At 32.8% G+C, this 15,782-nt stretch overlaps 1 protein-coding gene across 1 annotated transcript; it reads left to right on the top strand.

Moving 5' to 3' along the window:
• Positions 1–12,603: 12,603 nt before the first annotated feature.
• Positions 12,604–15,625, top strand: LOC7469351 (transmembrane 9 superfamily member 12). The gene is made up of 2 exons (XM_002321180.4): positions 12,604–12,877; positions 13,316–15,625. The coding sequence occupies exon 2, from the start codon at positions 13,342–13,344 to the stop codon at positions 15,304–15,306; it is 1,965 nt and encodes a 654-aa protein (XP_002321216.3). The 5' UTR covers positions 12,604–12,877; positions 13,316–13,341; the 3' UTR covers positions 15,307–15,625.
• The last annotated feature ends 157 nt before the right edge of the window (positions 15,626–15,782 follow it).

Here is a 15,782-nt window from a genome sequence, read left to right as displayed (position 1 = left end):
AAAACATGCACTAATGCTTAAGTTTATATGAAATATGCATGAGTACTTAAGTTATATGATGATTATATACAAAGTCAAGGTATGCTTATGAGCTAGGATAAGTAGTTCTACTTAATGAATATATATATAAAGCTTTGTGATGATTTATACAGGCTTCAAGAGAATGAAATCATTCAAGGAAATTGTTAACCTAATTTTGACCTATTTGCTATTAATTTATCTTTTAGAGGGGTTAAGAAATAGATATTAAAATATCAGGGATTAATTTCGATTAAAGGTGTGATTTGTCAACTTGTGGGAAAACTAGGTACTATAGTGTGCATTTACCCTTTTCTCCTGATCTTCAATTTGAAAAAGATCATCAAAATATTTTCAGTTAACCCTTTTGATTTTAAATTTTAAACAAATTTAAATTTGAAAAAAAAAGATAGAGTTTGTGTTTGTTTGGAACTTTGAAACTCTCTACTATAAATGCATACCTCATTATACAAAAAAGGGGAGGGGGAACATATAAAAAAAAGAGATAAAAAAGAGCATACACAAAAAAATCACGAGATTAGAGTGAAAACCCAAAAAAAAAATAAAAAAGACCCAAAACCCTGTCTATTTTCTTCCTAAAAAAAACATAAAAGAAAAAAGACAAGACCAATTGCCTTTCCTCCCCTTCCCTCTCAGTCAACCACTCCTCACAGACCAAGACTCTCCCTCACTGTGACTAACAAATAAAAACCCTAAGCTTTTTATTTGTTTCTCTCTCTTTTCAGCGCTACCTAGACCAGCTGCCCCTTTTCTCCCTCAATTTGTTTTTTGAAACCAAAGCCACCAATGATGCCAAGCTCTCTTCCTCTTCCTCCTCTTCCTCCTCATGTCAGCCTCTCTTCTACAAGTAACAACTTTAGCTCCACCACCCACCAGCAACCTAGTCATGGATCAGTAGCTCACCCACCACAACCTTTCCCTTCATTGCACCTTCAACCGACTAAACCAGCACTGAACTGCCACAAGCTTACACACGATCAAACCACCACAAACAACGATCCAACACTAGCCTCCTCGTTCAGTCAACACCATAAGACCGACCGATCAAGACCCATAAAACCACCATAGACCCATTAAACCTGAACTTAAAACATACCCAAAGATATCCTCCCTCTCCTCTACTTCAAGCTTTCAACCTAACACCACCTACACACGACCCATAGACCAAACATGACCCACTCATTAACATATTTCCATATCCACTGTTGTTCCTTTGATTTTCACAAGCTAGACCCTGTTTTCCTTCTTAACCAAAGAAGTATATATATGTAAAAAATAAAATCCAAAACTTTGCTTGTGTGGTGTTTTTGTTTGTATATGATAGTGAATTTCACCGCTAGTATAAAGAGGAGAGGAAGAGTTTCCCAATCCACTCCGCCATGCACCTCTCAATACACCATAACGTCATTTGCACGCCCTACCATCCTCGGCTGTGCGTGTCACCTACATATTGCCATAAACTGACACTGTTCTAACAATTTTTTTTTTGTTAATTTTGACAGTTTCATTTGCCTTTAGAGGTGGATTTTGGGAGCTTAGAGGGATTTTATTTACATTGATATGTTCATTGTGTGTTTGCTTGTGATTTAAATTGTAAATGTGTAATTATAAGTGTGTGAGAGTGGATTAGTAAAGAATGAGTGTGTGCGTTATGCATGATTTTATTTTATTTTGTTATTTTTTTGGTTTGTGTTAACAAATAACATATAAAAAAAGAACGAATAAAGAATACTAAAAAATCATTTTTTTCTTAAAAAATTGCACATGGCCAAGACTAAAAAAATATCTCTTTGTATAATATAGCATAAAAAGTATCATGATTAGCATAAAAAAAAGATGTTTGTGTTTTTAGCATTAAAAGATGTATTGTTTTTTACCCTGATAACAAGTTTATCAAGTTCATTAAAAGTTTGGCCTAAAATAAATGGCTTATTGGGCTTATATACAAAAAACTAAAATCAAACTCATCATTTTTTCATCTTTGAAAATAAACAATGAGAAGGTTTTTAAAAGGATTCAAAGTTTATTTTTGCTATTCTCGAGGGTTCAATGTTCATCTCAAAACTTAACCTAAGATTGTTCAAGATAAGTTGATTCACAATTAGTATTAACTGATGATAGAGTAAAAAATATTCACTAATATCAGTTAGAAATACCAACCCTGGTATTTGCCGATGCCAAAATAAAAAATATCATTCTTTGTATTTACTAACCAAAATCAGAAATAATAAACCTAATATTTATTGAAGCCAGAGTAAAAAATAATATAGGCAAACCATTGATAACATAACAACCCATAGCGATTTAAGACAAAACCAACAATACAACCTCCCTTAAGTAGAATGCTTTGTGGGTAATGATATCTTCTTCTTTTTTGCATGGTTAGACCTGAACCATAAAATCTTTGTTAACCGGCTAGAGTTTCTAATAACTACAATACTAGGTGACAACTCCTTAAACAAGACCTTTCCATCTAAGAATATATGTCATATATTTATTTTTTTCTTCTAATTTTTAAAGGTCACCGAGATATCGATCGTGACAGAAATCATCAAAGTAGCAAGGTATAGATACATGACTGATGTAATGATAATTTTCTACTTCAAATAAGAATCTTGAGACAATAACGACTTTCAACTTAAAATATCAAGATTTTGTAAAGAAGGTTTTACCAAATAACTTTCAAGTCATTTAGGAATAATTTTTCATACCTACAAAACCTCAACAAACTCAAAAGAACATAAGAAAACCAAGAAAATACCAAAGTACACAAAATAGGAGAATTCTTCTAGTAGCTAAATCGGTAGTTGATTTAAAAATCAGGTTACCATTTGGTAAAATGGTCTAAACGGTTTTAGCAATGATCTAACCAATTCTTCAACAGACAAAAATATTTTGAAAAGTGTGCTGAATGGATAATTTGATCTTTTAGCTTTATAAATACCTCTTACTTCAGCAAAATGATTGAAGACATTCAAGGCAAAATTATGATCATATTCTCACTCTTAACAACCTCCTGCAACTTTAGCTTTACTTTTGATTTATCTAGAAACAAGGTTGAATTATTATTGGTAAAGTTTCTTCAAGCGCTTCATTTGTATTCCATTCAATTATATTAAGAGGGTAGTATTGTGGAAAGTATAAGTGACACTTAACACTTGAAAAAACCTCTTAAAGACTATTTAAGTGATTTAATAGTTGTCTAATTACAAGTATGGGTCAGAAAAGGTTTTCTAATCTTGTACTCGTTAGAGGATAAAGTGTTAAGTTTGATCCTTAGCCTGTGCAGAAGGATTGAATTTGATCTTGAGCCCGTAAAATGATTGAGTTTGATCTTAGACCCCAAAAAAGATTGAGAAAGGTTTCAATTTTTGACATGTAAAAAGATTGTGTAAAGACTTGGTTTTACCCATGAAGTAGACCAATTTGCCCTGTTTGATGTGACTGGTATGAGCTAACCAATTTGCCTTGTTTGATGAGACTGGTGCCTTGTTCTAGGCTAAGTTGACCAATTTTTCCTATTTGATAAGACTAGTGTTAGTTGACCAATTTTCCATGTTTGATGGAATTGATGTTTTGATGGGATTAATATGAGTTGATTAATTTGCCCTGTTTGATGAGACTGGTATGAGTTGACAAGTTTTCCCTATTTGATGGGACTAGTGTGAGTTAGCTAGTTTTCTCCTTTTTGATGGGACTAATGTGAGTTAGCTAGTTTGCTCTATAAGATGGGACTGATATCCTGTTCTGGAATGAGTTGACCAGTTTGCCATGTATAATAGGACTGGTGCCCTATTCTAGGCATTTGGATGGATGAATTCCTTAGTTTTTTGGAATGTGCCTGGGTCTGGGCGGTGAGTGTTGGAACCCGGATTGGGAGTTGCCAACTAAGGTTGGATTGTAAGAATTATCCTTGTTTGTGAAGGAAATGAATTAAGTTATTCGATAACTTAATTATAAATAGGAATAATAGTTCGGTTAAATTTGTATTTGTTATGTTGTCACTCTATTTGTCATGCAAATCAAATTTTCTTAATATTAAATTAACTTTTAGGTTCGGCCCCACTTGACAAGATTTAGTAGATTTGAGACCTTACTTTTTGTTTAAGATTAATACATGTAATCTTGATAAAATTAACATATAATTTTGGAAAGGAATATAATTTACATTATTTTGTTTTGCCATTCTTTTGTCAAATTGGTATTTTGTTATGCCTTAGGGTATTTTATTTGAATTGTTAAAGTCATGTAATGAAGGAATTTAAATATTATGATGGATTTAATTTAATCACTTTTATAAATGAAGGAATTTATTACCATGTTGAATTTAATTTAGTTACATATATTTTATGTGAGGTAGCATTAAATTTCTATTATGTCATTTTAATTATTTGGATGAGGAATGAGTTCCTTATGTGGTTGCAATTCAAAAAAAAAATTACTTGAATTTTCACATGTGTGATTGTGGAAAATTCCGGGATGTTACATCTTGAAACACTTTTTGAGCTTTATGAATTCCTTTTTCTCATAACCATGAGCTAGCCTACATTATGTGCTTTTAAAAGTTCTTTCTAATCAAACAAGCAAGCAATCTAGACCAATAAACGGTGCTCTCAAAATGCAAAAGATTTTTTAATAAGAGTCGTGATATCGTGAATAAGCTACTCGTTATATTCATGCTGATAAAATGAGTGCTAAAAAAATTTAATTTCTCTCAAATAAAATCTCGAGCTTTTACTTGAGCCTCTTACTTTGAAACCCATAAAAGTAGAAGATCACCTTATCATGTACCTTCAACAATTTCAATCTCGCCAATACAAGAATAAATCATTTTTTTCCCCAAAAAATTCCAAGAGAGTTGGAAGATTTCAATAGCAATTTATTTTAAACTCACATTGAAACAATTTTTGTTTTTAAAAAATAAGATGTTCAAGATTTCAAAATTCATTATGGATAAAAGATTTCTTTACTGAAACTAAGCAAAAAATAAAGAGAGAAGGGTTGCTCAAAGCCATTGTTTTTTCGAGTAACTAACAAAGCTCACTGAGGGGTAATGGTCAAAACAAGAGGGCAATGTTGTATCTAGAAGGCAATTTGATTCCTTCAAGGTAATAGTGAAAAGGAAATGTTTCTGGTAACGAGACAAGATTGCATTGTTATTTACAAGAGGCAGTTTAGACCTTTTAAGATAACAAATGACATTTAATGTTATTAGCAATGAGACAAGGAAGTAATGAATGATCCCCTCAAATTAATCAACAAGACAAAGAATTTACAGCAAGTAAATGGATCGAGATGAGCACCATAAAGACTGAGTTGTGTAAAATTACAAATACTCTAGAAAAAAACTTATTTGGGCTAGCTTGAGTGGGCTAAAAACCAAACAGCTAAGAAGACTCAAATAAAAAACAACAAGACCTTACCAATCAAGCAACAAAGAGACTGAGAAGGAAATAGGGGTTTATATTTTAAATTAGGTAAAAATACATGCACATCATCTAACTCCAAAGCATGGAACAATGTGTTTTGCAAAATATTTACAAGAAAAATCCTCGATGAGGTCCATCAAAAGGCAGACCACCTAAAAAATGACCAAATTTGAAAATACTTCTGAAATTTTTTCACTTTTGAGAAATCTTTGTATTTTTCACTTGGATATGAGAATTAGACTAACCTAAAAAATCTTTGTATTTTTATCAGTAGATAGGTCACCCACCACAACGAGATCAATGTTGAAAAACTTTTATTTTTTTCACGAATAGGAAGGTCATCTGGAAAAATGAGACTAATCCTAATTTTTTTTTGTATTTTTTCACCTAGGTAGGTCATCCATGAGAATTAGATCAACCTGAAAAATCTTTGTATTTTTCATCAATAGGCAGGCCACCCATTACAATGAGACTAATGTTGAAAAACTTTAATGTTTTTCATGAACGAGCAGGCCATCTGGAAAAATAAGACCAATTGTGTAAAATCTTTGTAATTTTCAATTATACAGGTCGCTCATTAGAATTAGATCAACCTAAAAAATCTGTGTTTTTCATTAGTGGGCAGGTCGCCTAAAAAAATGATACCAATGTTGAAATCACTTTTATATATTTCACAAACGAGTAGGTCACTTGGAAAATAAGACTAAGGTTAAAATCATTTTCATGTATTTCACAAACATGTAGGTCACCTGGAAAATAAGACCATTGTTAAAATCACTTTCATTTATTTTCACAAACGGGTAGGTCACCCATTACAATGAGACCAATGTTGAAAAACTTTTGTGTTTTTTCTTCATGAATGGGTAGGTCACCTGGAAAAATGAGACAAATCTTCAAAATTCTTCATATTTTTCACTTGGACAAGTTGCTCATGAGAATTAGACCAACCTAAAAAATCTTTGTATTTTTCATCAACAAGTAGGTCACTTGGAAAATAAGATCAATGTTGAAATCACTTTCATGTATTTCACAAACGGGCAGGTTGTTTGGAACAATTAGACCACTTTTGTAAAATCTTTGAATTTAACACTAACTACCAGGTTGCCTGGAACAAGTAGACCATTTTTGAAAGATCTTTGAGTTTTTCACAAACGGACAGGTCGCATGAAACAATTAAACCACTTTTAAAAAATCTTTGAATTTTCACACCAACGGGTAGGTCGTTTGGAACAATTAGATCATTTTTGAAAAATCTTTGAGTTTTTCACACCAACAACCAGGTCGTTTGAAACAATTAAACCATCTTTGAAAAATATTTGAATGCTTCACCAATAGGCAACTTGCCTGAAACAAATAGACCATTTATGAAAATCTTTGGATTTTTCATTGACAAGATAGGTCAACGACCAATTTTAAAATCTCAGTGTTTCTCAAGGAAGATCACCTCTCAAATGACCACTTTTGAAGTTTTGTTAGATTTGATAAGAAAGGGGGTTTAATGCTTAGAGGTGCTTTTGCCCTTTTCTCCTGATCTTTAGTTTGAAAAAGATTATCAGAATATTTTTAGTTAACCCTTTTGATTTTAAATTTTAAACAAATTGTTTTTTTTAAAGAGAGTTCGTGTTTGTTTGGAACTTTGAAACTCTCAAATATAAATACATAACTTATACGACAAAAAAAGAGAGGGAGTATATAAAAAAATGATATAAAAAAAAAGTATATACCAAAAAATTACGAGAGAGTGAAAACCCAAAAAACAATAAATAAAGAAGACCTAAAATACTGTTCATTTTCTGCCTAAAAAAAAAGAGATAAGACCGATTGCCTTTCCTTTTTCTCCCTCCCCGTAGTTAGCCACTCCTCACTGTGACCGCCAAATAAAAACCCCAAGCCTTTTATTTGTTTTTCTCTCTTTTCAGCTGCCACTTAGATCACCTGCCCCTTCTCTTCCTCATTTTTTTTTTAACCAAAGCCACCCACGATGCCAAGCTTTCCTCCTCCTCTTTAAGCCAACCTCTCTTTCATAAGCAACAACTTCAACTCCACCACCCTATCAGCAGCCCAGCCATAAACTAGTAGCTCACACCCAACACGACTTTTCCCTTCATCGCACCTTCAACCGACTGAACTAGCACCATATTGCCACCAACTCACACATGGTCGAACCATCACCAGCAACGACCCAACACCAACCTCCTTATTTGGTCAACACCAGAAGATAGACCGATCAAGACCCATAAAACCACCATAGACTCATTAAACCTGAAGCTAAAACATACCTAATGATAGCCTCTCTATCCTTTACTTCAAACTTTCAACCTGACACCACCTACACACCACCCACAAACTAAACACGATTCAGTCACTAGCAAATTTCCATCTCCACTGTCATTCCTTTGATTTTCACAAGCTAGTCTCTATTTCCCTCCTAAACTAGAAGAAGAAGATCTGTGTAAAAAATAAAATTCAAAACTTTGCTTGTGATTTAAATTGTAAATGTGCAATTATAAATGTGTGAGAGTGAATTGTTAAAGAATGGGTGTATGTGTTATGCATGATTTTATTTTATTATTATTATTATGTTAGAACAACTAATATAAAAAAAAGAACAAATAAAGAATGCCAAAAAAATTCATTTTTTCTTAAAAAAATTGCATATGGCCAAGACTAAAAAATATCTCTTTGTATAACTTAACATAAAAATATCATTATTAGCATAAAAAATAGATGTTTGTGTTTTTGGCATTAAAAGATGTATTGTTTTTTGCCTTGATAACAAGTTTATTAAGTCCATTAAAAGCTTACCCAAAAATAAATGGCTTATTGGGCCTATGTATAAAAAAAATAAAATCAAACTCTTTTTTTTTTTTATCTTTGAAAATAAACAATGAGAAGGTTTTTAAAAGGGTTCAAATTCTATTTTTGCTATTCTCGTGGTTTCAATGTCCATCTGAGAACTCAACTCAAGATTGTTCGTGGTAAATTGATTCACAACTAGTATTAACTGACATCAAAGTCAAAAATATTCACTAATAACAATTAAAAATACCAACCCTGATATTTATTGATGCTAGAATTAGAAATATCAATCTTGGTATTTATTGATGTCAATGTAAAAAAATATCAAACATGATATTTATTGACGCCAGAGTAAAAATAATATAGGCAAACCATTGATAATATAACACAACAACCCATAACAATTTAAGACAAAACCATCAATGCAGCCTACCTTAGGTAGAATGCTTTAAGGGTGATAGTATCCTCTTTTTAGTGTAACTAGTCTCGGATCATAGAATCTTTGTTGATCAGTTAGTGTTCCCAATGACTATAATACTAGATGACAACTCCTTAAACAAGACCTTTCCATTTAAGAATAAGATGTCATATATCTATTTTTCTTTTCTTTTTTCTTCTAATTTTTAAAGGTCATCGCGATGTAGAGTGCGACATAAATCATCAAAGAGGCAAGACATGTATACATGAAGTGATGTAATGATGATTTTCGACTTCAAACAAGAATCTTGAGACAATAACGACTTTCAACTTAAAAGATTAAGATTTTGTAAAGAATATTTTGCCAAATAACTTTAAAGTCGTTTAGGAATCATTTTTCATACCTACAAAACCTCAACAAACCCAAAAAAACATAAGAAAACCAAGAAAATACCAAAGTACACAAAACAAAAGAATTCTTCTAGTAGCTAAATCGATCTAGCTGATTTAAAAATCAGCTTACCATTTGGTAAAATGGTTTAACCGGTTTTAGCAATGATCTAACCAATTCTTCAACAGACAAAAATATTTTGAAAAGTGTGCTGAATGGATAATTTGATCTTTTAGCCCTATAAATACCTCTTACTTCAGCAAAATGATTGAAGACATTCAAGGCGAAATTATGATCATATTCTCACTCTTAACAACCTCCTGCAACTTTAGCCTTACTTTTGATTTATCTAGAAACAAGGTTGAATTATTATTGGTAAAGTTTCTTCAAGCACTTCATTTGTATTCCATTCAATTATATTAAGAGGGTAGTATTGTGGAAAGTATAAGTGACACTTAAACACTTGAAAAAACCTCTTAAAGACTATTTAAGTGATTTAATAGTTGTCTAATTACAAGTATGGGTCAGAAAAGGTTTTCTAATCTTGTACTCGTTAGAGGATAAAGTGTTAAGTTTGATCCTTAGCCTGTGCAGAAGGATTGAATTTAATCTTGAGCCCGTAAAATGATTGAGTTTGATCTTAAACTCCAAAAAAGATTGAGAAAGGTTTTAATCTTTAACATGTAAAAAAGATTGTGTAAAGGTTTGGTCTCACCCATGAAGTATACCAAGTGAGTGTTAGTGAAACTCTTAAACGGTGGTTTGGGGAGAGGAGTAGGCGATTGTTCAAACCTCTATATAAATCTGAGTGCATAACCTCTTAACTCTCTTTTCTATTTATTTATGATCGTCTTAAAATGTTGATTGTTTCAATGTTTATTTAAGTTTGTTTCTATTGATACTTGAGTTACTTATTTGGTTTGATCTTTAGGTTGTGTTGTATTGTGCTTTAAGCTATGAAGAAGTTTTTAATGGGTAACCTAATCCACCCCCTCCTGGGTTCACCTAAACTTTCAAATGCTAAATTCGCGACCTAATTGTGATATAATGGTAATCTCGTCAAAAACATATTAAATAAAACTATGAAGCTTAATTATTATAAAACTCAATGTTGAAAGTGGGATAACTTGAATCATTTTCAAAATCGGTGAAAAATCCAATAGAAAAAAAATAAAAAAAATAACAAGCCCAATCTCCAATTAAATAAATGCTAAAAAATGAAATTGAAAAAACATGAGCTTAAAAAAAGAAAAAAAACATGTAAATTCAGGTAAATCTTTTAAAACTATGTTAATCTCCTAAACTCACAACTCATGAAATTCTAGACATGTGCTCAATCAAGAAACTCAATTTTCAACCAATTTAATATTGAAAGATGAATTAAAAAAAATCAACTTAAAAAATTTGCCAAAGGAAAAAAACTATCAATCAAAAGAATGAGGATGGAAAATTATTGGAAAAAACTAAAGAAGGATAAAATCATAAAAAAAAATTCAATTTAAAAAATTACCTTAAATTAAAAAAATAGCAATAAAAAGAAAAATGACTAATTCTGTTATATGAGAAAAATTCAAAGGAGGATGAAATTAAAAATAAATTTCAATTTTATAAATTATTTCATATAAATAAATAGTAATTAAAAGAACATGGATCAAATTTGAAGGAAAAACAAATTGAAGAGTTGCTCTGAAAATTTTAAGGGTTAGACATGAAAATCGAGGAGGAGAAAGAAAAGAAAAGAAAAAGATCATTGGCACCAAACCAGATGTTGTGACCACACATGCTACCTAGGAATGGAGGGCGAAGCATCAACCACTTTCTTTGTTTTAATAATATTTATGTTTGTTAAATTACTAAATAACACTTAAGTGGATCTCATTATAAAAAAACCATAACAAAGAGATTAAAATGCCCCTTGATGCAAGTTAAAGAAATTTTGATTTTAAGAGTATTTTTATCATTTCATTGTGTTTTAAAAATTGATAAGATGAAAAAGCTCATTAACCCAAGTTTAATATTTTTTTTTTGCTTTTAATAGTAATCAAGTTATTTTAGTGTACTAAAAATTATGATAAGACCGATTTATCCAAATCAGTTTGACATTAACTCGCGGATCATGTGGTAAAGATTATATTATTTCTGATAGCAAATTAGTTAATTTTGTTTGAGTAGGGCAAAATAATCATTACACTGTTCTAATTTACAATGGGCCACAATGATTTGCTAATCCCTTGTAGTTTTTTTTTTTAATTATCAATATGACTCTTGGAATAATGCGCATAAGAAACATCTAACCATGTTTGCCTTTTATTTTTCATTTTCATTTTCAAAACTTTTTAGACATAAAATAACATAATTCTTTTTTAGATTTTTTTATTAAAATACAAAAAGTAAAACTAATGACTCCTATAAAAAAAGCAAAGTAGAGACAATGTGAAAATAAAAATGCTTGGTTGAAGAGATAGTGATAAGAACATAAAAATAAACCTACTTCTTAAACAATTTTATAATGAACTTTTACACTTTCAAAATAGAAGCTATAAAGTGGATATGTCTTCAACGACAATTTTTTTTTAAAGTTTTTATCTCTAAAATATCATTGTAAAAAACTCTTAATTCTAAAATTATCCAACTAAGACATGTAACAATAAAAATAATAATTATTATAGTTTTAAGATTTGACTCGTGTTCAAACTGAGATAATGCTTGAGTCATGGTTAGGAGGGTCAACTTGTGTTAATTCTATTTTTTTAAAATGATCAGAATAACATTGTTTTGATAAAAAAATAAAAAAAAGCCAATGGTTTTTTAACTTAGGTTTTACCTTGGGTTGACCTAGTCATAGGTTGATTTGAGTTTTTGATCGAAACTATTTATGTCAATTATTCCTCTATTTTTTCTTAAACTAGATTGGTCTAGGTCTCGGGTTAACTTGCTAGGGTGAACCATATATTATAACTTGGATTATTATATTATTATTAATTTTAATACTCAATATAGACTATAATAAAAAATAATATTTAATTACTTTTTAAATATGTAAATTTAATAATAATATATATTAAAAATAAAATAAATTTTTTATATTTTATTCTCATCAATCAAATATAGAGACCTTGCCTCCTGTAAGGTTAGTTTTCAAAAACTCTTTTGATTTTACGACAAAGGATACATCAAAATTAACTTTTTAATAACTCCTTGCACTATTTTCTCATTAAATACCGGTTATCTTAATCTCCACCAACGGTCGGGGGATTTATGAGAATTTTTGAATACCGACAAGTCGGTCAGCAAATTAAGTTAACCCATCCCATACATAGTGGGGCCAAGCCGTAACGACCCAATTTCTTTTTAAAGTATTTTATGTATATTTATAAATACGGTTAAGATTATATTTTTTTATTTTTAATTTAAAATTTTTATGTTTTTAAATTATTTTAATATATTTATATAAAAAGTAATTTTTTTATAATATTATTTTAATACATTAAAAAAAATATATTTTGAACTATAACCATTCTACATTTTTCTAAAGACACCCTTCGTTAAGTAACCCTGTAACTCTCTCCATACCTCACACGCACCCGATTCGTGCTTTCCCTTTTCATTTCAGTGATTTCTCTTCCCTTTCTCCATCTTCAGTTCACCCACGCACAAAACAAGACAAAAAAAAACCCACAGAAGAATCTTCCACTTCGCGAGAGAAAGAGCGAGCGCTCTGCGTAACGCCCTGGGCATCTCCGAATCCGGATCCGATCTCTCTCCACACGAACCGTTTACGACTTTTCTAGATCTGATTGAGGTAACTAACCTCCTCCTCAAATTTATTGTTAATTTAATGCTATACCTATGGATTTTAGTAGATCTGGGTATGATGCGTTGCTAGTATTGTTTCATGGTGGATTCGGTTTTGGTGTCTGGAATGTGCTTTTACTCTTTTATTTTAAATAAGTAATTGCATTGCTCTGCAGTTCTAAATATCTGATCTGCTATTGATTTTTTTTTAAAGTAAAGCTTCCTAATCAGATCTAACTGTATTAAGATGATGCTCGTATCGATAGATATACGAGTTTATGGTTAATTAATGGATCTATCATTGGCTAAGAGTTTTGGAATTTTGAATGACTCTATTGTTTTGGTGTGGCGTGCGTGTTGATCCAATCATGTTTGATTGATGTGCATTGTGGCATAAGATTGGGTTGAGTACTGAGTTAAAATTGTTTTGTTTTGTTTAATCCAGTGGCTTTTTTTTTGCTGGTATTGAAAATGAGGACGCCCATGATCTGTTGGGCTTTCCTTCTTCTGGTTTTGTTTGGCAAAGCATGCAATGGGTTTTATTTGCCTGGTAGCTATATGCACACGTATTCAACCGGGGATGAAATCGTTGCCAAAGTTAACTCCTTAACTTCTATTGAAACCGAGCTTCCTTTTAGCTACTACAGTCTCCCTTATTGCCAACCCCATGGTGGAATAAAAAAAAGTGCTGAGAATCTTGGGGAGCTTCTTATGGGAGATCAGATCGATAACTCTCCTTACAGGTTTAGAATGAATGTGAATGAGTCTGTTTACCTTTGCACTACCAAGCCTTTGAGTGAGCATGAGGTTAAGCTTCTGAAGCAGAGAACACGTGATCTATATCAAGTGAACATGATTTTGGATAATTTGCCTGTGATGAGGTATGCCAAGCAAAATGGAATTGACATTCAGTGGACCGGTTTCCCTGTTGGGTATACACCACAAAATAGTAATGATGATTATATAATCAATCACCTCAAGTTCACTGTGTTGGTTCATGAGTATGAAGGGAGTGGTGTTGAGGTTATTGGTACTGGGGAAGAAGGCATGGGTATGATTTCTGAATCTGATAAGAAGAAGGCATCTGGTTTCGAGATTGTTGGTTTTGTGGTTGTGCCTTGCAGTGTTAAGTATGATCCTGAAGTGATGACAAAGCACCATATCTATGACAACATCTCACTTGTGGACTGCCCCTCGGATCTCGACAAGTCTCAGATCATAAGGGAGCAAGAGAGGATATCCTTCACCTACGTGGTTGAATTTGTGAAAAGTGACATTAGATGGCCATCTCGTTGGGATGCGTACTTGAAGATGGAAGGTGCTCGCGTTCACTGGTTCTCAATCCTGAACTCACTCATGGTGATCTTTTTCCTGGCTGGTATTGTTTTCGTCATCTTCTTAAGGACTGTGAGAAGGGATTTGACTAGGTACGAGGAACTAGACAAAGAAGCTCAAGCACAGATGAATGAGGAGCTTTCTGGATGGAAGCTTGTTGTCGGTGATGTGTTCAGAGAACCAGATTGCCCAAAGCTTCTCTGTGTGATGGTTGGAGATGGTGTTCAAATTACAGGGATGGCAGTAGTTACTATTGTTTTTGCAGCCTTTGGTTTCATGTCGCCAGCTTCACGAGGAATGCTGCTGACAGGGATGATTCTTCTGTATCTTTTCCTAGGTACTGCTGCAGGCTATGCTGCAGTACGCATGTGGAGAACCATCAAAGGAACTTCAGAAGGATGGAGGTCCATCTCTTGGTCAGTTGCGTCCTTCTTCCCTGGGATTGTCTTTGTTATCCTAACAATTTTGAATTTCATTCTCTGGGGAAGCCATAGTACTGGTGCTATTCCTATTTCCTTGTATTTTGTCCTTTTGTCCCTCTGGTTCTGCATTTCAGTGCCACTCACTCTCTTGGGAGGATTCATGGGGACACGAGCTGAGGCAATTCAATACCCAGTGAGAACAAACCAGATACCAAGAGAAATTCCTGCACGTAAATTGCCATCATGGGTGCTTGTCCTGGGTGCCGGAACCCTTCCCTTTGGGACCCTTTTCATTGAACTGTTTTTTATTCTCTCAAGCATCTGGCTTGGACGGTTTTATTATGTATTCGGTTTCTTGCTGATAGTTCTGCTGCTCCTGGTTATTGTCTGTGCTGAAGTGTCTGTGGTTCTTACCTACATGCATCTTTGTGTGGAGGATTGGCGGTGGTGGTGGAAGGCTTTCTTTGCTTCTGGTTCAGTTTCAATCTTTGTCTTTCTGTACTCCATCAATTACCTGGTCTTTGACCTACAGAGTTTGAGTGGACCCGTGTCAGCCATACTCTATCTGGGCTATTCACTGATCATGGCAATTGCAATCATGTTGTCTACTGGCACCATTGGTCTCCTTACATCGTTCTACTTTGTGCATTACCTTTTCTCATCTGTAAAGATAGACTAAAACGTTGCCATTGGTGTCTGCTCCATAGTATGAGGAAATTCTCTTGGTTCACATCTTTCGCACGTGCTAAATTCTAGCTGATCAACTTGTGCTGTATTAAAGACTCGGATGATATCCTGAATCCATCAAGGCCTGTTATATTACATACGTTTTTTCCAGGTTAGAAGACATGATAGTAGTTTGCAGCTTCATTTGGGGCGCGTAAAATGTTTTGATCATTTCCGTTGCTCTAGAAATGTTGTAGTGTTGATTTACTTTGTTGTATCCTTTTCTTTTTGATAAAAGAAGTGCATATGGCAGGCAATGCAATTCCTTAAAATCTCCAAACAATTTGAATGCATCTTCCTTAGTTTCATTAATTAGCTCTCTCATGGAAACTGGAGAAATATTTATTGGTAACATTGTCCAGGCAGGTTAGGAGTACCCTCAGGCCTCAATAACGCCTCCTGCTCCTATCATGTGTCTGCCAGTGCACT

The sequence above is a fragment of the Populus trichocarpa genome, chromosome 14, assembly GCF_000002775.5.
Source record: "Populus trichocarpa isolate Nisqually-1 chromosome 14, P.trichocarpa_v4.1, whole genome shotgun sequence".
NCBI classification, from domain to species: domain Eukaryota; kingdom Viridiplantae; phylum Streptophyta; class Magnoliopsida; order Malpighiales; family Salicaceae; genus Populus; species Populus trichocarpa.
The sequence above is the reverse complement of the archived record's forward strand: the minus strand, read 5'-3'. Positions and strand labels throughout refer to the sequence as shown.

What these genes read in the sequence shown, in the direction of transcription:
- LOC7469351 (XM_002321180.4), top strand. Translation starts at nt 13,342, where the DNA reads ATGAGGACGCCCATGATCTGTTGGGCTTTCCTTCTTCTGGTTTTGTTT.